General features: G+C 40.4%; 2 protein-coding genes across 3 annotated transcripts in view; one reads left to right on the top strand and one right to left on the bottom strand.

Annotated features, from left to right (window-relative positions):
• The window catches only part of LOC145767356 (uncharacterized), a 114,243-nt gene that overhangs the window by 50,423 nt on the left and 38,734 nt on the right, over positions 1 to 25,086 (bottom strand). The window lies entirely within an intron of this gene.
• On the top strand, positions 7,577 to 23,983 carry LOC145765976 (uncharacterized). The gene is made up of 14 exons (XM_082577628.1): positions 7,577 to 7,655; positions 7,766 to 7,988; positions 8,503 to 8,743; positions 8,852 to 9,293; positions 14,229 to 14,365; positions 14,632 to 14,733; positions 18,850 to 18,920; positions 19,229 to 19,389; positions 19,634 to 19,773; positions 20,239 to 20,421; positions 21,341 to 21,493; positions 21,876 to 22,041; positions 22,708 to 22,814; positions 23,965 to 23,983. Exons 1-12 carry the CDS (start codon positions 7,577 to 7,579, stop codon positions 21,918 to 21,920), a joined length of 1,977 nt encoding a protein of 658 aa, XP_082433754.1. The 3' UTR covers positions 21,921 to 22,041; positions 22,708 to 22,814; positions 23,965 to 23,983.

Below are 25,086 nucleotides of genomic sequence, written 5' to 3'. Positions count from 1 at the left end.
ATAAAATGCACTGTTTTTTTTTACCCCAAATCAACAAAATTTATTGGGGCAAAAAACACCTCAATAATAATCTACACAAACATTTGAAGGCCCCAGTCTTTGTTGCATCAAGTAGCCTCACAACATAGTTCTCACAATATAACATTTAAACATTCATACTACCTATCACTAAAACTGAGCAAAAAACTTTAATAAATTTCTCCAAGCCTTTTTTTGCACCCTTTGCTGGCCATAGTTACTCTATTTAACATATCTCTTCTTTGTCAAATCCAATCTTTTTCCTCTACCGGTACCCCTTAAAGTATTCACCAGAGACCACTTAAAAAAAATCAAAAAGTTGAGTGAATATCTACTCATTTTAGATGTAAAATGGTAAGTGTTTTTTTTTTACCTTACTTGACTATAATTTTTTTCTGATTTTTCACGCTTCAATCTGCTTGAAGCAGAGGTGATAACTAAACATAAAGAGAATTTAAGTTAGTTTGCAACTTTTAGGATTTGTAAGTACCATAACAACAGAGGTAGACTGTAGCATGTTATTTTTGTAGCATAAATAACTACATACCGGTATTATGCTCGTAACTTAATTTGTTTTTGAATTACAGAAAGTCATGCAGTAACATGGTAACTTGAAATTTAAAATTGGCTTAGAGAGTTTTTTAAGTACGGTAAAATAAATTGTGGACAACAATGGCACAGTTCATGATATCAGGAACTTCTGGTTTTGGTGGTATGCAAGGAGGCTTTGGTCATCCAAGTATGTATGATTGTATGTATAATGTATATTATATAGTTGCAATCAGTGTCACAGTCAGTGGCGTACACAAGGAGATGGTTTTGAGGGTTGAAAAAGCCCTCCCCATTGAGCTTGATATTTGAAATTTTTGCATTGTTTTATGGCTTATCCTGACTTTTTTTAATGCGTCATTCTCTAATCTCTATTTTCCATAGTTTTTATGTAAATCAACTTTTGTAAACACGTATTTGTGTTAGACGAAATCGGTTAATCGAATCACCTATTTGCCAGACGTTTTGATACGATTAATTTGTTTAACCAATTTACTAAAAAAAAAGGTTTATTGTAAATGGGCGTAATTGTTGGGAAGATGTCCGTGCTGACTAGGCTGCATCGCACATTACAACTGATGCTTCCTACAACTGTTTACAATTCTGGTTAAACTTTAAAGAGTTTACTAGTTCTGTGTTACATAACACTATGCTGTATGTTCCACCCAGCAAAACTGGTCCTTTTTACATTGATTTATCATCTGCAGACGTTGAAACAATGTAAAAAGCTTTGCTGACTTGGCTCAGCAGGTATGATCAAAGCATTTTTCTGCAAACTGCGGCAATCCGACTTGTTTTCATCTCACCATCTCTGTGACGTCACAACGCGAACTTTGACCGTTGAAGTTTTTGATTCAAGCGTGCTATTTTTAGCTCGTACCTAGAGATGTAAAAAAACGTTTTTTTTTGTTTTTTATTCGTTTTTTTTGTTTTTTTACCTATTTTGACATTGAATGTCACAATATGCAGCAATTAGGGTAAACTCATTGCAATAGCGTCTCTTTCAACAAAGAAACAGTCTCATAACTCGTATAACTTACTTTAAATCAGACTATATGTCTGGTATAGGCCTATTTTTTCATTGCAATTTTGTAGATCCCAAGTCTCAACACACGAGCCATAAAGATTTCTCACTGTCTCAAATAGTAGTAACAGTGTCCTATGGTTGGCACATCTTAAGTATTGTCTGTAATTTGGTCCAGCCAGTTGTTAAATGCAGTACCACACTCGTGTACAGTTTCGAAACCACCTGGGATTTTGGTTAATGGGCATGTTAGGACCAGGTGGTCAGTGTCCTGTTTTTCTACTTAACAAAGGTACTTCTGACCAGCACTCCACACCTTTTCCAGTACAACGCCAAGAGGTTGTTCCAGTTGATGTGCATTTGGTGCAAACTTGATGAAAATCACACAAGCGGTTCTCGAGTTATAAGTGAAATAACCTTAGCCACTAGGTGGCTTCATAGATAAGGAGCAATAGAAAAATGGCAATATCTCAAGAACCGCTCAACATATTTGGATAATTTTTACCTCTACCCCATGTTTTCTGGGGTGGGCTATCTGTTTATGAACATTAAAACAAGTTTTGGCGACTACTTTTTCAGATGAAAAGAAATTAACCTCTTGTCGTTACGCACCAATAAAACCATGATGCGTAACTTTAAAAAAAAATTTTTTTTTTAATCGGGTAGAGAAAAGATTGATAAAAAGTTTGGCAAAAGCAGTGTAGTGCTAAAGCCCCAACTTTTAGCCCAAATCACATTTAAATGTAGTGAAAGATGGTAACATTTTGATGCTTTTTATTTTCCCTGCAGAGGTTCAATACTCCTTTGTGATGTCATAGTCATGTTTGTTTTCCCTTAATCACACCATTGTGCTGTCATAGACATTTTTAAAAGAAGTATGGTTGCACTTATCCATCCAAATTGAACTACTGTAGTTTTCAGGACTTTGAGACTTTAGCACTTTTCTGTTTTTGCCAAACTTTTTATCAATCTTTCCTCTACCCAATAAAAAAAAAAAAATTAAAGTTACGCATCATGGTTTTATTGGTGCGTAACGACAAGAGGTCAATTCTCATTCTTTTTTACTCCAGCGTAGTTCCCAAATAAAATAAGTTTTCATCTTTGATGTTTGTTTTGTATCTTTATCCTGCATTGCGGTAGCCTAAAATGGGTAACACTTTGTTCTTGTCAGGAAAAGTATTATGAAGCATTTATTCACTATGTGAACACTGAGCAGTGCTGAAAAACTCCACTTTAAAGGGAAATTTTCTTCATTCATGGTTAGTAGTTACTAGCAATAGTTAACATGGGTGGTGGGCATTTGAAAGGAACGTTAACCTAAACCTTTTCTGACAAATTCGCTTACTTTTGACAGCTAAAAATATAAGTGATAAGATCTCTTGCATTATGTCACAAATGATATGCAGGAAGCATCAATGACAAAGTGTCTAAGACCTTACAACACACGAAAAGAATACTTCTGTTTCAACATTTATAAAGCATATAGCCTACAATCTATACATCGTTGTTAAGGTATCAGTTAAAAAACATGTTTAAACAAGCTATTGGCAATAGCTTGCATTAGTAAATTACCACAAACAAGGTAATGTGTGTTCTGAATACTGCCATCTTGTTTTTGCCAAAGTTTTGTCAATCCATTGAGTGTACAAAAATAACCAGTAGGCCTACCGGTATACTAGCATCGTAGGCTACCTTCCATAAAGGGCACTTCCATAAAAGGAAAAAGAAATTAACTCATCTACATTATGTCATGTATCAAATTGCATTAGGCTAATTAAATGTTGTCAGGTCTACTGCCACAAACATGCCTGAGAATGAAAAAGAAAGTGAAACAACGTAGGCTATAGGGCTATGCAAAAAACATATGCTGCTGCCAAGCACACACACTTAGGAATTTCAGCACACCAATAAAACCAATTTTACTAGTTTAATGTTTTTCAAGAGCACTATAATGAAACTAAGCTGCAAATTGCAAAAAATTTGCAACTTTTCCAGAAAAATATGAAAAAAAACCCAAAAAACGCGTGTTTTTTTTTGGCCCAAGTGTTTTTTGAAAAAAAACACGTTTTTTTAAAAAAAAAACGGTTCGTTTTTTTGCATTTACAACTCTACTCGTACCAGTTGTGTAGTTTTGAGTATGGAACGTGGCCTACGAAAATAGTGGTATGGCAGAAAAACACGGCTCACACACATTGTTTTGAAATCGCAATTTTTTATTTCAAGTCTTTTGCGCTGTCTGGTAAAATAATTAGTTTGCAATGTTCTTCAACTGAACGAAACTGCACAAATGAAATTATGCACTGCATTTCACAACAGTAGGCTACTTTTTTCCAGCAATTTAAAAAAAATTCCCCAAAGGTGTCTGGTAAAAACTTTTGAACATGCTTTCCAACGCTTCCCTCTTAAGCCGAAATAATTTGTCCATGTCCATTCCTTGGAAGGCCAGTCGCCGACATATGACATCAAAAGCATTTAAACTTCTTTAGTGTGATTATTCCTTTTGTGTGCTCTTCTGTTTTGATGAAGCACAGCTGTGCGAAAATTGTTTTTTTGTAGTGCGATATCTAGCACATAAGATTATGGCTGGGATTACAGACACTTGTTTTTGTTTTGAGCGCATGCGTCTGTCTCACCTTTGCTTCATTTCGCCCTTGAACATTGCAGACAATAATGCGAAGCAAAAAAGAGACATTCTCTTTTCGCTAACGGGTATAATTATACCATTAAATGAATGAAGTATGCAAACTAGAAGCAAATCCTGATGCTTTTATCAGACTTATTCTTTTAAGCGGTATGCGCTTAACCGATTTCGTCTGTATATCCAAGAAACTATCTGCTACGAAACAAAAAAGTGAAAAATTGAGTAGCTGGCATCGAAATTTCTACATTTTTTGCTTGATTTTGTTGTTTATAAGTTTAGTACGGCTGCTTGAAGCTAAACTGCAGGCTATTGTGAACCCAGGCTCACCACCAGCTTCAATATCCGGTCTGTTTTTGGTGTGGCTACTATTTTTTAGTAGACAACAATTTCCACAGTCTTTGATTCCTAGGTCAACACAACAGATAATCGAAAGCAGCAAAGGGGTGTCCTAGTCATCGAGTCAGCTGCTCCCATTGTTTTGGCATTAAGTGTCTTGCTAAGACACAGTTTGCAAGCGCATGTTCTAGAATAGTGTTAAACTGAAGCCATCTTGATTGTTGTGCAGACATTATCATCTTACGGTCATGTAACCAGATCTTGAAGCTGCATACATTGCAGCTAATTTTATGCTGTGAAAAACAAAAACCCTATGTTGATAAAAACACAATTTTTTGTAAATGCTCATGCTATTGTTGATCATCGTTTTCTATGCACTATGCAGTCTATGAAGCCGAGAGTTTGTTGTTTTACCAGCTCACATTATCAGTGTTTTTTTTAACTACACCAAGAAGCATTTAGGGAGTGTTCAAATATTACGTATGGTACGTAACGCTGTTTTTCCGAATTTTTGACCCCCGCCTCCCCCACGTGACTCTTTTCCATTACAATGCCCGTTTTGCCAGTTTACATCAAAATTATGACATGGAAACACGTGTTGATAAAATATCTTGGTTTGTATGCACCTAAAGCCTGGTCTACACTACAAGCCTGAAAAGCGCAAACGCCTGCCTTGTCCAGCCTCGACTGACTAAAAACTGTCTACACTGGCAAATTTGTTCTTGCGACCGTGTGCATTCAAGCGCTAACAACTTCACTTTCTGCTTGGTTACGTCAACTGGCTGGAAATTCGCCTTCAATTGATTTATACTTATCAATCAAACGCATCCATCGCTGTACTGACACAGTGTAATAGGTCAACTGAAAATAATCTAGAATAGTATTGTAGACCTAGAGCTATCCTTTAACTTGTACAGTTGAACACTGCAATCAATGCAAGGCTAGCAGGTAGGCCAACCCAAGTTTGACCAAAAGCCTGGTGAAGTGCTACCTGAACCTGACCAACAGCTGAAGATAGTTTGAATCCGTCTAAGAGGTAGAACCACCATACTAGCTGGAAGGCCAACTTTAATCATACCAAAAGCCTAGTGAAGTGCCACCTTAACCAAACTAACAGCTAAGTAGGCCTATGTAAGACTTTTTTAAACCTAACCTTTTAATTTTTATCTACACACACCAACTAACCTATTAACTGAAACAGAGTACCATCTTTCCAGAAAACTGAAACTGCCTTTCCACCAATGTCCCACAAAATGCCAAGACCTGAGCTCAAACTAAATTTTGAACCAGAACCTTGGTCAAGCGAATCTCTCCAGAGCGTAAAAAAAGCTCGCGATGACCAGACATTTTCATGCCGATGGCGGCGCTGTTGCCGAGAGAAGCTTTGTGTTAAATAAACAAAGAATGCGCCACGCTCAGCTCAAAATATTTTGTAGTGTAGACCAGGCTTGAAGCTTACGTTTGAGACATGAAATTTTAGCTATATTCTTTTTTTGGAATTAAAACGTTAAGTAGCCCACCGTCCAAAATGTTTCAATTCAAACCTTTCATTGTTTGGTTATGTATGGAAAAAAACATCACAAAAGCGCAAAAGAAACCGCAAGGAAAGCTAAGCATCTTCAAATGGGGTCATCAATGCTTATGTTTCTATATATTGGAGCAGTACTCTCGCTTGTGTGGTTCGAACTTGATGCATAATTGTCTTCTTGAGACTTGCACGTATGAATGTCTTCTACCTGTTGAGAGGTTTGTGTCAAAGTCGTTTGGTTCTTAATGAACACATGTAGGCGTAGGCTATGTAACAGTCATAGGTACACCTACATACCTGTTCATGTATCACCATGTGTCGCTTTTTTGCTGCTTGACTCGGAAAGTATGCATTGCATTCTTTTCAAACTCGTCTCTCTAGCTCTCCAGGTTTGTTCCGAATAGACGGGCAAAAGTAGTCATAAGGCAGCACTTCGGACTTGTTACCTGTATATCAAAAAGTTATGGTTTAGGCTGCTCTACTTAAAATGCTAGCATCATGGGGCTGCGCAATTTATAGTTTAGGCTACTAACGTGCAACAGGTAGACTGTCCAATAGCAGCATGGTTTGCAATGACATCCACTCGCAACGTTCAGTAGGTGATTGCAGGGCCGCCACGAAAGGCCCTCTACAATCTTTTCCCAAAGGTCGTGGAGAAGGCATAAATCTTTCAGCAAAAAGTTTTGGCCATACTGTTCTCCAATCTCCACTCACTGCAGCACGATCTATCATCACATCTAAAAATAAGTGGTTTATCAAGCTTGCTGTAAAAAACATATAGCCTACGAATATGCTCGTATGCAATGACTTCACTGACTTGACGATTTGATAGCAGTACTGGGACTGTCGTGTGTGTCTTGCATTCCAAAAGTAATTCACAACCTCTTCAACCACGCAAGTATAGTGTCTGTATTTACATAATCTGTATTGGAAACCCGTAACGTGCTAGTATATAAATGACTCGTGTCTCGCTGTTTAGATTCTTTGTTTCGCCACGCAAATACAAGTGCTATGACAAGTAAGTTAAATCTGAACTATCAAGTGGTGTAAAGCAGGCTAGGCAGACACAACAATTCTGGCGACGAGGATAGTAGGATAATACTCAGAAAAAAAATGGAGATACTTATGTTTGGTTTGCAACCTTTTGACTGTGAAAGTCCTGGAGCAAGCACGCGATGGACCAGATGAAAACGAGCTTTTGAATTGTATGCTGAAGGAAAGAATGTCACGAATGCTTCTAGAAAGCGAGCTCTGCTGCTGCATTGTGCTGGAATGGCAGTGCAGGACATTTTTTTACCTTTGAAAGGGAATTGACCAGCTATGAAGCTGCTGTTCAAGCACTAACTAATTATTTTACGCCCTTAACTATGTCCCGTATGAACGCCATGCATTTAGATCTCTATTTCAAAAAGAGGAAGAAAGTGTAGAACAATTTATAACTTAATTAAAGCAAAAAGCAGAAACGTGCGGTTTTGAAGACATGGATGATCAAATTCGTGATCAAGTCGTGGGAAAATGTAGATCGGATGCGTTTCGACGTCGACTCTTAGAAAAAGGAAGTGACTTGCATCTAAAAACGTTAAGAGAATTGGCCTTGGCATTCAAGTGTCAGAAATTCAATCCAAATCATACAATCAGGAAGTCAACAAAATCTCGACGTTTAAATCAGATAAGAAAGCTATCAATCTCGATTCCGATGTTACCGATGCGGAAGGGAAGGTCACAAAAGCAGCGACAGGAATTGTCCAGCGCAAGGAAAAGAATGTAGAAAATGCAATAAAATGGGTCATTTTGCAAGCTGCTGCAGAACAAAGTCTGTTGGAACCAGCCACGTGGAAAAGAACCCAACGAATGGAAGCAACAGGACGAACCGGAAAAATAACATTAGACAAGTAAAACAAAATGCCGATGGTGAGTTGGACTATATCTTTAATCTATGTAGTTACAATACTGGAAAAGTTTCGGTAAATGTTGGTGGAATCAATATTTCAATGATTATCGACTCGGGAGCTACATGTAATGTAATTGATCATGCACTGGGAGAAGATTTGAAAAAACAGCGCATTAAGTGCAAAAGCCATCTTTCTGACAAAACAATCTACGCTTATGGAAGTGATGCACCTTTAAAAATAGCAGAAATTTTCACTGCAGACGTTGAAACAACAAAAAAAGCACTGAAAAATGTCGAATTTGTAGTGATCGAAGGAAAAGGGCAACCGCTGCTAGGATTGAAAGCAGCCACAGAGTTACAAATAATTAAATTTGATTCTGAACTAAATGCTGTAACTAAAAGTCCTTCGTTTTGAATAAATATCAGTCATGTTTCGATGGTGTGGGAAAATTAAAAGACTTTCAACTAACAATACCTGTTGATAAAAATGTAAAGCCTGTGTGTAAACCTGTAAGACGAATTCCATTTAACCTTCGTGACAAGTTGACAAAAAAATTGAAGCAGTTAGAAGACCTCGACATCATCAAAAAAGTTGAAAAACCGTCAACTTGGGTTTCACCTGCAATAATCGTGCCCAAGCAAAATGGAGACATTTGTTTGTGTGTCGATATGCGCCAAGCTAACAAAGCTGTCAGAAGAGAACGTCACCCGATGTCTACCATTGAAGAAGTGCTGCATGACATGAACCAAAGCAAGGTATTCACTAAACTAGATGTCAAATGGGCTTATCATTAAATTGAATTACAACCTAGTTCTAGAAATATTACTACATTTGTGACGCATGAAGGATTATATCGATACAAGAGATTGATGTTTGGAGTTAATTGTGCTCCGGAGATGTACCAACGAGTAATACAACAAACGCTACAAGGCTGTGCAGGAGTCAAGAATATCCTTGATGACATTACCGTGTACGGGTCGACTCAAGAAGAGCATGACCGAAGACTTGAGAAGGTACTTGAAAGAATTCAAGATAGTGGGTTCAGCCGGTTCACGCTGAACAAAGAAAAGTGCGAATTCAACAAAGACAAACTTGTATTTATGGGACATGTGCTGTCGTCTAAAGGAATTGACCCGGAAGAGGCAAAAGTTGAAGCTGTTAAACAAGCAAGAGCACCAGAAAACGCTGCTGAAGTAAGAAGTTTTTTAGGACTGGTGAATTATAATGCTAGATTTATACCTGATTTAGCGACGGTGTCGGAACCGCTTCGTATGTTCACTCGTGAAAGTGTTGATTTTCATTGGGGTAAAGCTCAACAGCAATCTTTTGAAAAGGTAAAATCTTTATTGTGCAATTGTGTAACTTTGGGTTATTATGACAAACAGGCTTAGGCTATCAGAAGGTAGCAGTCATCCACAGTAATTTGAAATATTACAATTAAACACACTTCTCCCAAAGTCTCTCCAGCTTTTTTATAGTTTGATCTCTCGAGCTGATTGTCAATTGTTCTTCCACTTGTGTCAAGGTGGTTTCCGTAGTACTGGTGCGGTAGTACCACTCCGGCAAGTTCTTTTGACAGTGGTGCCATTCTTCGCTCCACAGCGTTAAAAGCAGAACATCCTTCAAAATAAGCAAGCTTTTTAAGAGAGCCGATTTAGCCATTAAATTTTATTTGAACTGTCAGATAAAGGTACCTGCAGGGCTGCGATTTTTGCCTTTTTTGGTGACGATGTCACTCGACACATGCCATCACTATTCGACAAACGCCGTGCCTTACGGGAAAAAAAAAACTAAAAAAAAAAAGAAAATAAAAAGGAAAAAAAAACTGAGAGAGGACTAAACGTCGTCAGGTCGAGGAACAATCGGGGGGGAGGGGTGGGCATCGCGTGATGCAATCATAAAAGTGCTGACTTACATAAACTTTCTTGCGCCAGGTACTTCAAAGCATAGTCTAAAAGCGACGCTTCACACGAGAAACTCCCAAGGCGTCAGCGCCGCCATTTTGAACACTGCGAGAGAATGCTTTGATCGAAGTTCCAACGCCTGGCATCAAACATTTCACGACACACGTTTCATGCTATTCGACACAACGGGTTTCTTTTATAGATGTTAGCGCGTTGGGCTCGCAGTCGAGAGCCTGCATGTTCGACTCCAGCCACTCGCACTTGCTGTTGTTTCTCTGGGCAACAAACTTTACGATAATTGCCTCTACCCAGTGATCAATTTCGAGTAATGGGTAGTACCAAATTTAAGTCACAAGTAGAGTAGACAACCGGAAACAGACATTGCCGTCGGCTGCAGCGTGGGTCAGGTGTACGTCGGAAGGCGTGCACCGATGCATAGCGCTCAAGTCCGCTTTCCCGCAATGCAGGGTAAACATATGAAAAACAACAACAACAACAACCTAGGCTACGTTGTGTTGTCAACGTCTATGCCAGTTTGTATTTCGCCGTTTGAGCCAATTAACAATATTGCTCTGGTAAAATGACTGTTGGATACTTGCTATGAAAGTTTTTCACATGTAGAAAACAGCCTAGTTTCCAACCAGATGTGTAGAAATACAGATGAAAAAAGCCACTATTTTTATGGAAAGGAGTTCTCTTCCAGAACATTTTGAATACTGCGGGAAAATGCTTTGATCGAAGTTTTAACGCCTGCCATCAAAATTTCACCACACACGTTTTGTGCTGTTCGACACAACGGGTTTCTTTTATAGATAAAATAACTGAAGTAGGCTACTTTTAGCTGTCAACGTGTTTGCAAGTTTGTATTTATGTCTGACTCAGGCTATGCACGTGTTGTTCCAAGATGGCAGAAATGTTTTGCAATGTGAATAAAGAATAGTAGACAGATAAACACGGTTGCAACTCGACTTCCTTCCACTAAAAGAGTTTCTGTGATTACATAATGGGCGATTTTGCACAATTACAAAAGCACACAACCCAGCCAGCAAAACCCGTCGTTTTTACATTGATTTAACGTCTGCAGATGTTAAAGCACAATGCATGACATATATAAACAAGTTTATCGAATAATTGTTTTGTTAAGATGAATTAAGATATTTTCCTGAAGAGGGCAGAAAGTTTTGCCGAAAACGTTTGAAATTATGTATCTATTTCATTTCTGTATTAATTTTGAATTATGCAATTCAGTGTTATTAAGTTGTTATCGATTGTCTGTCTATGGTTTTTAAAAAGTACCTCTCTACCAAAGCTATAAACAAGTTTGCTGGCTAGGAAGTCTGGACATCTGCAGGAAATTTGTCTCGCACCAGGCGAGATGCCATCCTTTGAAAGATTTAACAATGATGGATTTTATATAACCAGTGCATGATGACGAAAACAAATTTACGATTTCCTTTCCGTTATATAACTTAACACTACAACGGCCGAAAAAAAAATATACCTACAACGGCCGCTGGTGTCGAAATCGACACTTTTCAAAAAAACTTTATTTTTTCCGGAAAATTAACAGTAAGAGTTCGTTTTATTTTACAGTGATAAAATTATCTGAAGCACTTATTACTTTTGTCACCTATTTGCGCTTTTCTTTTTTGGTTTTAGACGAAAATTATGGCGTAGGGTACCAGGTTTTGATCAGTTCGAAGCTTGACTGTACATGTATTTTGACTCTGTACGATGATTTAAAAATTCAACAGAGCGAACACATAATTATCATAAAAATAGCACCAAGTTTTCTTATTCAGGAGAAATAAATCAATCCAACCAACAAACACTTTACATAGTGCAGCCTTTGCACTCTGTGACTTTCCAGTCACCATTATCACACTTTTCAACAGTGGCGACAAATGGTAACTGTATTGCAATTGCAATAATGTCCAGCACATTTCTGCGTTTTCTAAATTGTCGTCCCTGCTCTTCTCTCTGCAGTGTCGGCTTTCGTTTCAACACACGAGCAGTTTTCAAGCTCTCAATCTGGAGGATAAAATCACGTCGGCTGATGTTGCTGCCGGAACGTTTTCTAAAAATAATCCAAGAGCTTAAAGCTGCAATATCTAGCATGTTTGTCCAAACTGCAAGAGGCCATTTGCTTGCTGCATGTGTGGTCTATTGTCTTGCCATTTGGTCAAACACAGCAACTGCTACTTTGTTCTTGCTATAAAAATGGATCACAGAAGGTTTCTTTTTCTCTGTTCCATCATTACTGGGGCTGGCATGCATAGTGGAAAGGACATTTGCATTTTTTTACACTGATAGTTTACAAGCATGCAGCTGTTCGTTGAATTGTAGAAGAATTTACTGGAAAGTCTTTCTCCTCCTCTTCCACCCTTGGTCAACTCCTTTGTCAGTCCTTTATTTCTTTCCTGTAGCAAACCAGCAAGATTCACCCTAGTAAAGAAGTTAACTGTTGTGATGTTGTACCCGCTTTGTCTGTGTAAATTGGTGGTGATCTTCATCATTACATCCTCGGGGAGAAGCCTTCCATTTCGTTGCTCTCTTTCATTAGCTCCGAGGTACGATAAGTACGGTACTGTATTGCATGCATATTTGGAATGAACCTCGGCTAACACCCAGAATTTCATGCCAAACTTGTCTGGTTTGTTTGGCATAAACATGATAAAAGGACATATGTTTTTCATTGGAAATAGCTGTACATCGATTGGCAGGCTCCAATCCGGAGTGTAATTGTTGATGCAATTAGCAACAAGTCCTTCCAGTGGCTCTCGAATATGAATAAATTTATCTGTTGCAAATCGCTGATAGATTTGTAGAAGGTATTTGTAAACTCAATAGGATGACCTAAAATCAAGCGAGCGATAACACGCATCAAGCCGAGCGTTGGACAATTACCATGAGAAAAGCTATAAGTAAGTGTGAAAACTATTGAACTAGATTTTTTTCACACAACATTTTTTTTTACGTAACAAATCTTATTAAATTTGTATGAGGTGTCGATTTCGATACTTCGGATGTTGGAGGTATCCGAACATTGTAGATAATATAGAAAGGTTTTTTAGAAAAATAATACTGAACTATAAAGTGTAAGCATAATTGGGAAGCTACTGAAAGTTTGAAAACATTGCGATAACAATTAAGGCCCAAAATATTAAACTACATTTCTAAAAGTGTCGATTTCGACACCTCGGCTGTTCTAGTGTTAAAGCAGGTGATTGATACAGGAAAAAATAATCGCAGAAGCACACAATAAAAGAACACAATAAATCCTACTTATTACGCAAGTTTTTTACATCAAGAAAATAGCCTAGTTTCCCACCAGATGTTCAGAATCTCAGAAACACAGATAAGAAAGGTCGCTATATACAAGAGTTCGCTTCTAGAAGAATAGTAGGTAGTCACTGGGAGTGGACAAGGCAAGGTAATAGGTAAGTTGTAAAAATAGCATAGCTTTGCCCAACTACAGATAGGATAGTCTTCAATTAGTCAGTACCAGTATCCTATAATGACTAAAAATCGAAAGAATCCTCCGACAACACGGATGGCAAAAGCTTCGGTTGGTCTTACAAGCCTTAAAGCAGCCGGCGGCCATGGCCGCTAAGTAGTGCTTGAATGACCGCCGGTGCTACCTTCTCAGTCGGCCAAGTTCGGCCGCCGGTTTCTTCTAGTCAATTATTTAATTTCGCAATAGAATCAGGCCTCGAAATTCGTTTTTGTTGACAGCGGACAAACGTGTCCGGTCTGAGTAGCTATCTCGGCGGACAAATTGAGTTTCACGGCGGACACACCAGTTTTAGCATCGATCGTCATACTTAATCACTTTATCTTGATAATTCTTCGCCATTTAAGAGCTATGGCTACGGTTTAGAAGGCTTTTTAAAATTTCCACGGAGGCTTTCATCAGACCTACGACATGCGCTTGGAGAGTCAAAGCGCCGTGTAGCTGCAATACGCCGCATAACTGATTAACTTCCACCAAACGAGGTCGTGTGGATTTTTCGTCACAATGCTCTGGGCACGAGTCGGACAACTTCTACACTACACCGCTATTATTTTCTGCTGTGCAAAGTTTCACTGGGCATTTTTCTTTAGGTATATTTTTGCGTGTTATGTGTGCGAAAGTAAATTTTGGCTTATAACCTACAATTACAAGTTAATTAAAAGATTGAGTTTACTAAAGTTCTAAACAATACTTTTTTTGTAATTTTTTTGCCATTTTCCTTTTTAGGTTTACGTTAAGAGCAGCAGTAAGCTCTGTGGACTTCTTTAGTCTAAAGATCGTCTAGCTTCCATATAATCAAGCATCATTTCTGATTCTTTTTAGGCAGTAGGGAAGCTGGAAGATTTGCATCTCCTCTTCATTTTCTACCGATCCCGCCAAAATCATCTTCAACAACAGGAAACAAGAGCAAGAGTTCCTCCACAGTAGGCGATATTCCAGAATCTTCCCAGGACGCCCATGTAAGTTGTGAGCATGTTCTGGAAGATAACCCACCATAATAACGTTGGAATGAAATGTATAACTCCCCATTCCACAGTTGAACATAATTTAGCAAGATTCTGTATTTTACAACTAAGCTCAATCCACCCCGTTACTTGATCGTTCAATTTGTGTCCTGTTTAAATTTTTGACTTGTGGAGGCCAGCCATCTGTCATTCGTCATTGTTCTCCATATCAAAGGTTTGGATTTGTTTTGGTTGAAACTTCCCTAGTTTTTTCACTTCAGGTTGTGTGGGATGATCCTACTGGTCGCGAGGAAATGGAGAGGATAATGAAAGAGAAAGCTGAGAAGAGTGATCTTACTCCTACAGCTGAAGAACCAATAAAGGTTTTATTTTTGCTCAAACCTTCCGTTAGTTTTGTTTCTCCTTTTCAGTCACGAAAAGTAGTAGCACAAACACTGCATCTGTGCTCTGAAGATATATCTGGACTAGGGATAATATGTGCTATCCAATTTTAATACTATTATATTATATATACTATCCAACCTCATTTACCTGACTCATAATCATATAGCAGAACAAAGCACACAAACTACAAAAGTAATAACGGGCATCGATTAACTTACTAGTTGATAATGATTATGGCGTATGAGCGATCTTTCCAGGCTAGATTGGAGGGCAGGAAATCTTCAGCCACTCAGCAGTCTCGTCGTCCAGGACCCTCAGACCATGCGCAGTTGCGCACCGTGTGGAGGCCAGTGGGTTAGGCAGTGGTGGATGACATGGTTTGCGGTCTGTTCCGTGGCACCACAGTCGCATTCTAATGAAGGAGCCAGGCCCCACTTGTGCATGTCCGAACGAAAGCGGCCGACGCCAGTTTGCAGGCGGTTAAGCCTGACCCAGGCAAGCCTTGTGAGGGACATCCCTGGTGGGCGGGGATCGGCGTCGGGTATGAAGTCACGGAGCGTGGAGGTGTGATTTTGCCACTCCGTGTTCCACATGTGGTTCGTCCAGTTTGCCGCACTTAAACCAAGTTCTTCTGCGTTCTTAAGTAGTTGTTGAGCGGCAGGCACAAAGGGGCGTCTTGATTTCAGCTGCTGCTTTATAGGTGGTGGTCGCTTGAATGTTGCATGGAGGAGATGGTCGGGGTCCAAAGCGCGGTGAGCGAGAGAAATCGTGGCTCCTTTACGGCGTAGCTCAGCGGGTTGGATGCCTGCTAGGATGGGTAGGCAGTCCGTTGGAGTGGGACGCAGGCATCCAGTCACAGTACGCAGTGCGTCGTTGATGGCGGTATCAATCTGGTGGGTGTGAGAACTAAGACACCAGACCGGTGCGCAGTACTCAGCGGTGGAATGAACAAGGGCTAGGGTAGCTGTACGAAGAGTTTTTGCACCGGCTCCCCAGCCGGAACGCCCCAATCGCCTCAAAAGTGCGACGTGTGTAGATAGTGTTTTGCGCAGTGACTTCAAGTGCCGGCATTACGTGAGTGACCTGTCCAGGGTTATGCCGAGGTATGTAGGTTCGGCACAGTAGGGCAGGCGTTCCCCATCAATCTTGATGTTTATCTCACGCTGTGCCTCCCGGTTGTTAAGGTGGAAGGCTGCCGACACTGTCTTTGACTTGCTGAGCTGTAGCTTCCATTTCTGGAGGTATGCTGATAGTGATTGCATGTCTTGGCTGAGGTTCCTCTTCACTGACTGCCAGTTTCCTGCTGAGTGCAGGAGTGCCAGGTCGTCTGCGTAAGCATATTTCCTGGAGATGGTGGGGGGCAAGTCGTAGGTGTATATGTTGAACAGGAGAGGAGCCAAGACTGAGCCCTGTGGGACGCCGTTTTTAAGTCGGCGTAGTCTGCTTCGACGACCGCTACCGGTTGTGAGGGTAAAACTGCGGTTTTGCACAAGCTCCATCATCATATGGACCATGTGTCTGTCAGGGAGCAGACGGAGTAACTTGCAGGTAAGGCCGCTATGCCATACGGTCTCATAGGCAGCCGTGAGATCAACAAACACGGCGCCAGCCTTCTTCTTAACCGAGAAGCTGTCCTCAATGTCTTGGGTCATAAGTGTGACCTGATCTACGGTTAATCGTTCGTGTCGGAAACCAGCTTGTTCACGGGGGAGCTGCAGATCTATTATTGGTTCGACATGGGCGTAGATGAGTCTCTCGAGGATCTTGAAGGGGATGCAGAGCAGTGAGATTGGATGGTAGCTCTTCGGGTCCTCTGGGGGCTTGTTCGGCTTAGGAACTGCAACCACAAGCGCTATTCTTCAGATTCTGGGAATTCTCAGGTGGGGCAAACAGCAGGAAAGGAAGTCTTTTAACCAGAACTTTAAGGAGGCAGCAGCATGGAGTATCAACTCCGGGCATAGGTGGTCAGGGCCCCGGGCTTTACCTGGCTTTATGTGCTGGAGGGCGGCGGAAAATTTTTCCGGGATGAACTCATCCGAGATGTTGTCCCCGTCTGGGTTTGTTACCCTCCAGAGGTCAGTCATTTCTTGCAAGACGGATCTATCTGATTCACGGTCTCTCGATTTGTATTTCCCGTTCTCCACAAGTTGTGAGGCGATAGAATTTGCTAAAACGGGACATTGTTGACGAGAGGCACGTGATCTGCCAGTTAGGTTGTTAGTGTACTCCATGCTATGCGGCTGAAGTGCGTGAAGTCGATTGATTTAACGGCTTCTGTCCAGCTCTCCTTTCTCTTTGAGTCCAGCCTTGCCAGCAGAGCTGTGGCTGAGCTGTTGGTGTCATTGCCCTGAGGGGCGTGGAGGAAGTCGGAGTAGAGGCTTTCGCACTCCTTATCCCAGCACGGTATGTAGGTCTTTCGTCGGCCGCGGGGGATGGATTGTTTTGCCGCTGATGTTATTGCATCACAAAAGTCCTGGTAGGCTTCTTCCACATTGTTGGTGTGAGGGGATGGGAGATACTGTGTGGCTTCATTGGTGAGGAGGCTATACTACTCCCAGTTAGCCATTCTGAAGTTCCATCGCTTAACAGGCTTGCTCGGGACAGGCATTATGAGCGTTGAAGCCGTGATAATCGAGGGTCGATGTTGGGACCTGGTTAACTTCTCTAGCACACGTCTGTCCGGTTGGCAATTATCGGGGTCGTCACTTGCGAAAGCCAGATCGGGGTTTGTACCTGTGTTCCAGCGTCCGGAGAAGAAGCTCGCTGCTCCCTTGGGATCGTGCAGTAGGGTGAGGTTATTATTGGCTGACCATGAGGCCAGGCTTTCTTCGTCGATGTTGGTGGTGTTGTAGCCCCAGTCAACGTGGTGGCAATTAAAATCGCCAGCATAGAGGCTGAGTGGGGGGAACACTGGGATGGCTGTTGGTGTTAAGCGTGAGGGTGGTGGCTTATAGACATTGATGATGTGATAGCCTGATATGTCTATGCATAGCCACTCTATCTCCGATTGGGCACTGGACTGGTCGATTGGCGTCCAGCTCAGTTGCTCATGGACAAACGTGGCGAGGCTGTGTTTCCTGCTGATGGTTGCGCCTGCGAGTGTGAAGTTGGGTAATATCAACTTATCCACAGATGTGCAGTGGATCTCCTGGAGGAGAATAACGAGGGCCTGGTGTTCTGTGGCCAGATACTCGATGATGCTGAGCTTGCTGGCCGTAATGCCCTCGGTGTTCAGCTGCAGTACGGTGGGTCGTCGGTACTTTTCGACGGAGGAGCTGCCGCGCCCTGATAAGGGCGTTTCCCTATCCACCCTGCGCTGAACCTGGGCCTGGTTTGCTCGAGTGTGACAAGCTTCGCTTCGCATATCATTTTTTCTTAAAGATATGGTACTGATGGGAGGGGCCATGAGAAGGTGCTTGTTCTTCCCCCCCCTTGTTTTTCCCCCTCAACTTACTAGTTCTTCTTCTTCTTCGTTCTTCTAGTTCTTTCTTCTTCTTCTTCCACCCCAACTTACTAGTTGAAGTACCTAGACCGGTTCAATTACAGGTTCAATTACAATTACCGGCTCAATTACTTTGAGAACAAAGTTTTGATACTTGGAATCAGTAGACCTCGGTGTTGTGATAAAGAAAAAACAACTCTTTAGTTTTATTGACTGAATGTTTGGAAGAAAAATGCCTCCAAACGTACCTTAACACATTGTTGCCGATCAAAATACCCAGAAATAAACATCTTTTAACTCACAAGTATTTGTTAGAAACACACTCAATAAATAGTCAATTAGTCATGCACATAAAATTAGCTATTTTTTCTTTCTTTTATTGTCCCACTTGATTCCAAGCATTGACTGCCTCTTGCATAAAAAGTTTCTAAGATTTTCTGTTGTTTGCTGTGTGTATTAGGTGTGTATTGGTTTTGTTTAAGTAGGTTAATCTTTGTCTGCCTTGGGCACGCTTCCCTTCAATTTTGACTGTGTGAGAGAGATGTTCTAATTTTCCTTTTTTGCAGCACGTACGTTCTAAAAGTTGAAGTTGATTTTGTTTGATATTTTTTAGTAGATTTTTGTTTGTTTGACTTATTTAAAACATTTTCAGAAGAAGATGGTTCCAGAAGGGGACAAATACGTCGGTTGTTTGAAATGCGGAATCCACACTGGAACGTCTGCGTGAGTGAAGATGTCAAAAGTTATCCAATTTAAAATGTACAATAATCTTAATTTGTCAACACATTATAGAAACTACACATTATAGAAACTACACCATGTTTAGTTACCGTACAATTTCCAACAAAGCCAGTTAATATTAAACAATAGTAAAATATCTCGACCGCTGGTTCAATTGCAGCGTTTTGCAACTTTACATTATTTCTTGTTGGTTGATGTGTGCTGATCACTACATGCTTCGATGGACTGTCATGTGGACACAGTGTTGGAGGCTGTTTGACTTACAAACATCTCTGTTACTCTGTCATCAGTTGGGTGTTCGAATGTGCGAGACAGGGCAAGAAGATGCCAGAATCAAACTTTCTTGTCGACAAAACCGAGTCTGCTCACAAGAAAGCGGATTCTGACTCTTCCGTCACAGCTGCTGCTGGTTCCAGAAGAAAGATGAGCGAAACAAGTTTCACCTCAGCCGGTGAGTTACAGTTCCGGCGTTAAAAAATCGATAAACTATTTCATGTTTACGACTTTAGGTTTCGTAAGAATAAACTAAAACTTCAGAAAGTAATGCGCGTATGTCGCATACTATCTTTTTCATCGATGCCGTAAGGATCATGGCACAGCTTTTTTAAGGTACGTAAAATACTTACGATATATTCTTCAATGGAAGATGGTGCCATTTTACGTTGTTCGTCATTCACGGAATAATTTCTCTCCAGATGCGAGTGTTGCTCCTTCAAAGCTGAAGTTCCCGCCCATGCCACGCCCACCAAGTGCTGTCGATCACATACGAAGGAGACTGGAAGCCAAAGCTGAGGCCCAAAGACTCAAGGAACAAGAAACTCCGTTGAGAGAAAAGGTGAAAATTCAACTCTTAACCTTTCACATCATTGCCATAGTGCTGTTAAAGGTTCCTTATGAGTAACAGAATGTTAGTTCGGAAAGTTCCAAAACCTAAACCTTCAAGAGTCAATGCACTGTGCTGTGCTGTAAATGCAAGCGAAGCAAAGGGATACGCTACTTCAGATAAAAAGCGTTTCATTTACACTGAAAGATATGGTTACCAAGTTTTAAATGCAGTTCAAATTATTGATGGAGAGGAGTGCTGGTGAGCGGGGTTATAGATTCAAGCCTCATAACGCTTAGAAAGTTTTGTAAAAAAAAACATTCCGAGATGAATTAATCAGTCAGACACACTTGAAATTATCATTAGACCACACACTCGACATCAGTGAATTAACAATTGTTTTATTCAAGCTGCTATCATTTGTCGTTAGAAACCTTGTTTATATTCATCCGCCAAAACACACGCATGATCTTCTAGGTATTGCGCAATATTGGGACACCAGGGAACTTCATGAAACCTGGTGCCAATCCAAAGGTGTGCTTCGATCTGGACGATGTGTTTGCCATGCTCAAGACACCAATCCACGAACGAGAGAAAGTCAAAATAGCGCAGGAACACCCCCAAGCCCTGGAAGAAAAAGAAACACCTTTTAGAGAAAAGGTAAGTCCTCAAGAACCTCCCTGGCGATTAAAGTCAGGATACTCCTTTGTACCAGTGGCAGTTAAGTTGATAGAATCATTTAGTGATCATACCACCAGTGCAGCACACCAGGTGGCACGCCCCCTGGTATGGACCTTCCCTGGCCGACTTGGGTCAAACTCAATAGATTTCGAACAAGAGTAGACCGGTTCTATTCCGTTATGCATAAGTAGGGTCTGGCCCCTTCAACAGCAAATGCTTCCCAGAGGAACAAACTCTGACCATGTCGTTCTTGAATGTCTCACAACAGCATATGATGGAATGCACGATATAGTAGAACTGGACGAAACTACACTCACCTGACTTTCCATCATCTTCCCGGAAATATGAACAATTCTGTCTCGCACAAAAGAAGAAACTAATACTTTTAGCCAAACTTTGCTACACGTGACCATATACAGTATATGACGTCATAAGGGCGAACCACCCATATGAACTTAACTTCAACTGATAGAGGCCTTTTTGATTCATCCAGAAGTGAGTTTAGCAACACAGGTTACGCAATGATCCTGCCGAAAGTTTATTGCGACATATTATATTATTATTAACAGGTGACCAGCTATAACAACAAAGAAAACTTATACGATTAAAATAACACACATTTAAGTACACACAATGTAGTTTGCCGCTTAGGCTATGCATATTGGTTGTGACAGCATTATTAATTCTTATGGGATGTTTGACGCATCCTCGGAAAGCAAGCATTGAGCAATATGCACAAACAAAATTACGACGAGAATTTTTTTAATTTTAAAATTATACCTGTTATCGTTCATTCATACAATTTTGATTATTTTAACTATCAAGATTTCATTTTATGTGTATTGTAAATTAATTCCAATAAATCCGATTCCAGTGACAACTGAGGCTTCTATTTCAGGTGTTGCGCAACGCTGAAACGCCGAGCAACTTCATGAAGCCTGGGTGTAACCCAAACTTTTCTTTTGATCTTGATGAAGTATTCGCTCTTCTGAAAACGCCCGCTCATTTGCAGGGTAATGTTAGGAAGACCCTCGGTCACAGCGTGAATTCAGTGAGTGGCAGTATTATTGCGATTTGGTAGCCTACGTTTATTTTAAAGATAATTTGACCTAGTTCTGATTTAAGCGTTTTTTTCAGTCATTTTACGTACAATTTTTTTTCCGTAAAAACGGCGAGTACAACACATTGAATTTTGGGATGTTATAAGAAAACGCAAACAATTACCTTAATGTGGTTAAATAAGCCCAATCACACTCCCGGGCATCTTTTTACAACCTACCAACGCGCCTGAAGTTACTTTGACCCTTTTATCTTGAAACTACGTACCTTTGAAATCTTGGCACATTTGCGTAGATAATTTTTGCAAGTTTAATGGCTTATGTTTTTGTCATAATTTTGCTGAATCATCGAATTAAGGACTTTTTGCATTTTAGTCACGTACCAATGTGGAGCAACTACAAGCCGAGCAATGCGAATAGTTTGATTCCAACATAGTCACTAATCTGGAAAAGGATTTTGACAATGTTTCGAGCGATGAGGAACAAAAGTCACCAAATGATGTTGCTGCAAAAAAGGTTTTCACCAAGAACTCTGACAAAGGTTGGTGCCAATCTACGTAAAACGATTTCTAATTGATTTAATATATGGCCGCCATGTTAGTACGAAATACAGGCTCCGAGTTTAAAGTTTTTGCGGATGTGCGAAATCAGTGACGCCATAAAGTACATTGTAAGTATTGTAAATGTCGCATTGTGACTTAAAGTTGTTTAGATTTTCGTTTGTCGCAGGGAAATGAATATTTAGCCCACAACCAGAAATAAACCTACCTTGATTCATGATTGATCAAAAATAAGTTTTGCCAGACAAAGCACCCTGAACATTTGCCCTGCTTTACAAATGTTACTTGATAATGGGAAACAAATGCGTGAAAAATCACAGGCGTGCAGCCGTGCACCATGACGTACTCGGCGACCCTGATTTGAAGTGCCATAGCTTATGGTTTTTATTCTTCACAATTTAACTTGATAGGTTAAAAACTTTAAAAATATTCAAAACCTAGCAACACCACCTCTACACAGTTCCCACGCTTTGAGCGTAGTTCATGTGATCTCGGCCCGGGATCTCGGCATTTAAAAGTCCTTTTCAAGTACTTTATTTCTTTGGGCTTAAACTGCAGTACGAAGAAAGTGGTGCCGTCTTAAGTAATTTCTTTTTATTTCAAACCAAGTTTTTGTAAACTCTATTCACTTATATCTTATATCACAGAAACCACAGATCTTATTAACCCACAAACGACTGCAGGACCTAAAACGAACAAACCGTCCGCCGAAGTCAACCAACCTCTCAAGGGACTTGTGTTGTACGTTTGCAAGGTGACTCATTCATAGGCGTAGCCAGGGGGGGGGGGCGAAAGGGGCCATGGCCCACCCAAATTTTCAAAGTTTGGATTCCGAAGTTGAGCCCTTTGTTGAAAATATAATAAAATTTGTAGAAACTTATAACGTTTTCCAAGTCATCTGGCTATTAACACCCCCAAGGACTTGTTTTAGTCACACAGAAAGATACCAATAAATTTTGCAAATCGTAAATCGCGCAAAATTTACGCGATTTACGTTTCTTTTAACTAATTTGTGGAATCAATTTCAGAATGGCTTACTCTGTTATGTTTATGTGTAGTTATTGTAGCTGAGTTTTTGGTGTTCTCTAATTTAGCCGCAGGTTTTGCCCGTTCGTGTGTAAGAGCTACCTTTAATAAGTTAATAGCTGTTTACCTGCTAATAAATTTCATACAAATATTACCCTGAAAGTGTTTCCAGAAAGCGCTATAATCCATTATTTGAGTGTAATTTTGCAAAAATTTTCCGGGAGAGCATGCCCCCGGACCCCCCTAGAATACGCGTGCCTTCGGCACGCTCTAACACCCACCACTTTTATTGCTTCCCTTGCTCAACCCACCAGGATACGCCACTGCACATCAGGTGGCGATGGCTTAAATCAAACACTTTGTCGTTCTCTTCAATTCATCAAATATTTGGCCCCCCCCAAATTTTTTTTCTGGCTACGCCACTGGACTCATTTGTTGATCCAAATATCTGTTCGTCGTTATGACATTGGGCAAGCGTTTTCACAATAACGCTTGAGCATTGGGCAAGCGTTTTCATTTGAAAAACCATATTCTGTACGTTTCCTATATGCCAGCAGCAAAATCTGATTTATTGCAATAGGACGAATGTTTCCAGCTGCGATGACTTGAGACTTCATTCAATTAGTAATCTGACTATAACTGGACAACTGAATTTGTTGTAATTATTTTCCATCTTCTTCTTCGGTCTTTTAACTTATCTTTTTCTGCTAAGATTATTGTAGATCACACACTTAAACAAGAACAATACTTTACAGTAGTTCTGCTTATCTGCTACATGATCACAGTAGTGTTAAGCTGATGCGAGAACCGAAGCGTTATTAATCATATTTGTCGACAAGACTCTGTCAACAGCATTCATGCGGTTTATGAATTGATAGAAACTGACAAAGCAACGCATGGAATTGAGCGATGTGGTCAATGAGCTAGGAGGCGAGTTCAGATGGACGTACGACTCAACGTGTACTCACTTCATATTTCAGGTAGGTACCAGATTTACTTACCTGCCTCCATGCATTGTTGAACGTGTACTGTACACTGTAGGGTGTCCCACTTTTAGGCGACTTTTCAGGAAAATTAGGTTCGGGTCAAATTCTGACTGGATTTTCGTCACCGATTTCAAAAATGACGGTAATTTTTCATTATGACGTCATCTTGATGCGCCAGCTAGCGAATTTTTGCTATTTTGGCCTTATCACGAATATGGTAAGAGCTAGAGAGTTGGAACTTGCGCTAAAATGACCGGAAGGGATGATTTCCTATTGTTGTCAATACAATATGAAACACTAACTGCAACAGAACAGGAGTTATTTTGAAAAAACGTGTTTTTGGTAATTTTTAGACAAAAAAAAATGAGAAACATTGCAATTTTGCTACAGTGACGCTATTATTTCGATTAAGTTGCTGTGCTGCGCCACATTGTTTAACAATGAAGTACAGTGGTACTTGATAGTAGTCTATTATCGTATTGCATTGTATTTACAATTAATTACCTCAGCATTGATTTTTGCATGCATGTTGCAATTACTAATACTAGCAAACGTTAAACCCTTGATCATTTAGTTCAAAGATCTATCAAACAAAACCACCATTCAACAACACAACACAGTTCAAGGGATTATTTATCACACCATACTGTGCAAAGCAGCACAAATGCGCAAGTCTGTTTTGGCCAAATCATCTTGGTCATCTCGAATCAAGCCGTTCACAACGCCTTTTAGTCTTCCAATGAAGCGCTCTGTTGTTGCTGTCGATCATATGTCAAAACAATGATGGAGATGAAAAACATGCAAAACATCCAAATCACGTAAGTTGCCACGCTTCAAAAGCGTCTGCTCGATATCAACGTTCTTGGAAAACTTTTCTGTCTTACCGCATCAGCAGCATAAGGCGGAGCTTCAGCGTGAGAACTTAAAGCAACGTTTTTAGTGCTCAACCATTGGGATGCATGCTTAACGATGTATCAGAACAGCGTTGAATACTGGTTCATCAACATATTTATC

This window comes from Aplidium turbinatum, chromosome 3 (assembly GCF_918807975.1).
Source record: "Aplidium turbinatum chromosome 3, kaAplTurb1.1, whole genome shotgun sequence".
Taxonomy (NCBI): domain Eukaryota; kingdom Metazoa; phylum Chordata; class Ascidiacea; order Aplousobranchia; family Polyclinidae; genus Aplidium; species Aplidium turbinatum.
This window is presented reverse-complemented; position numbering and strand designations above follow the sequence as displayed.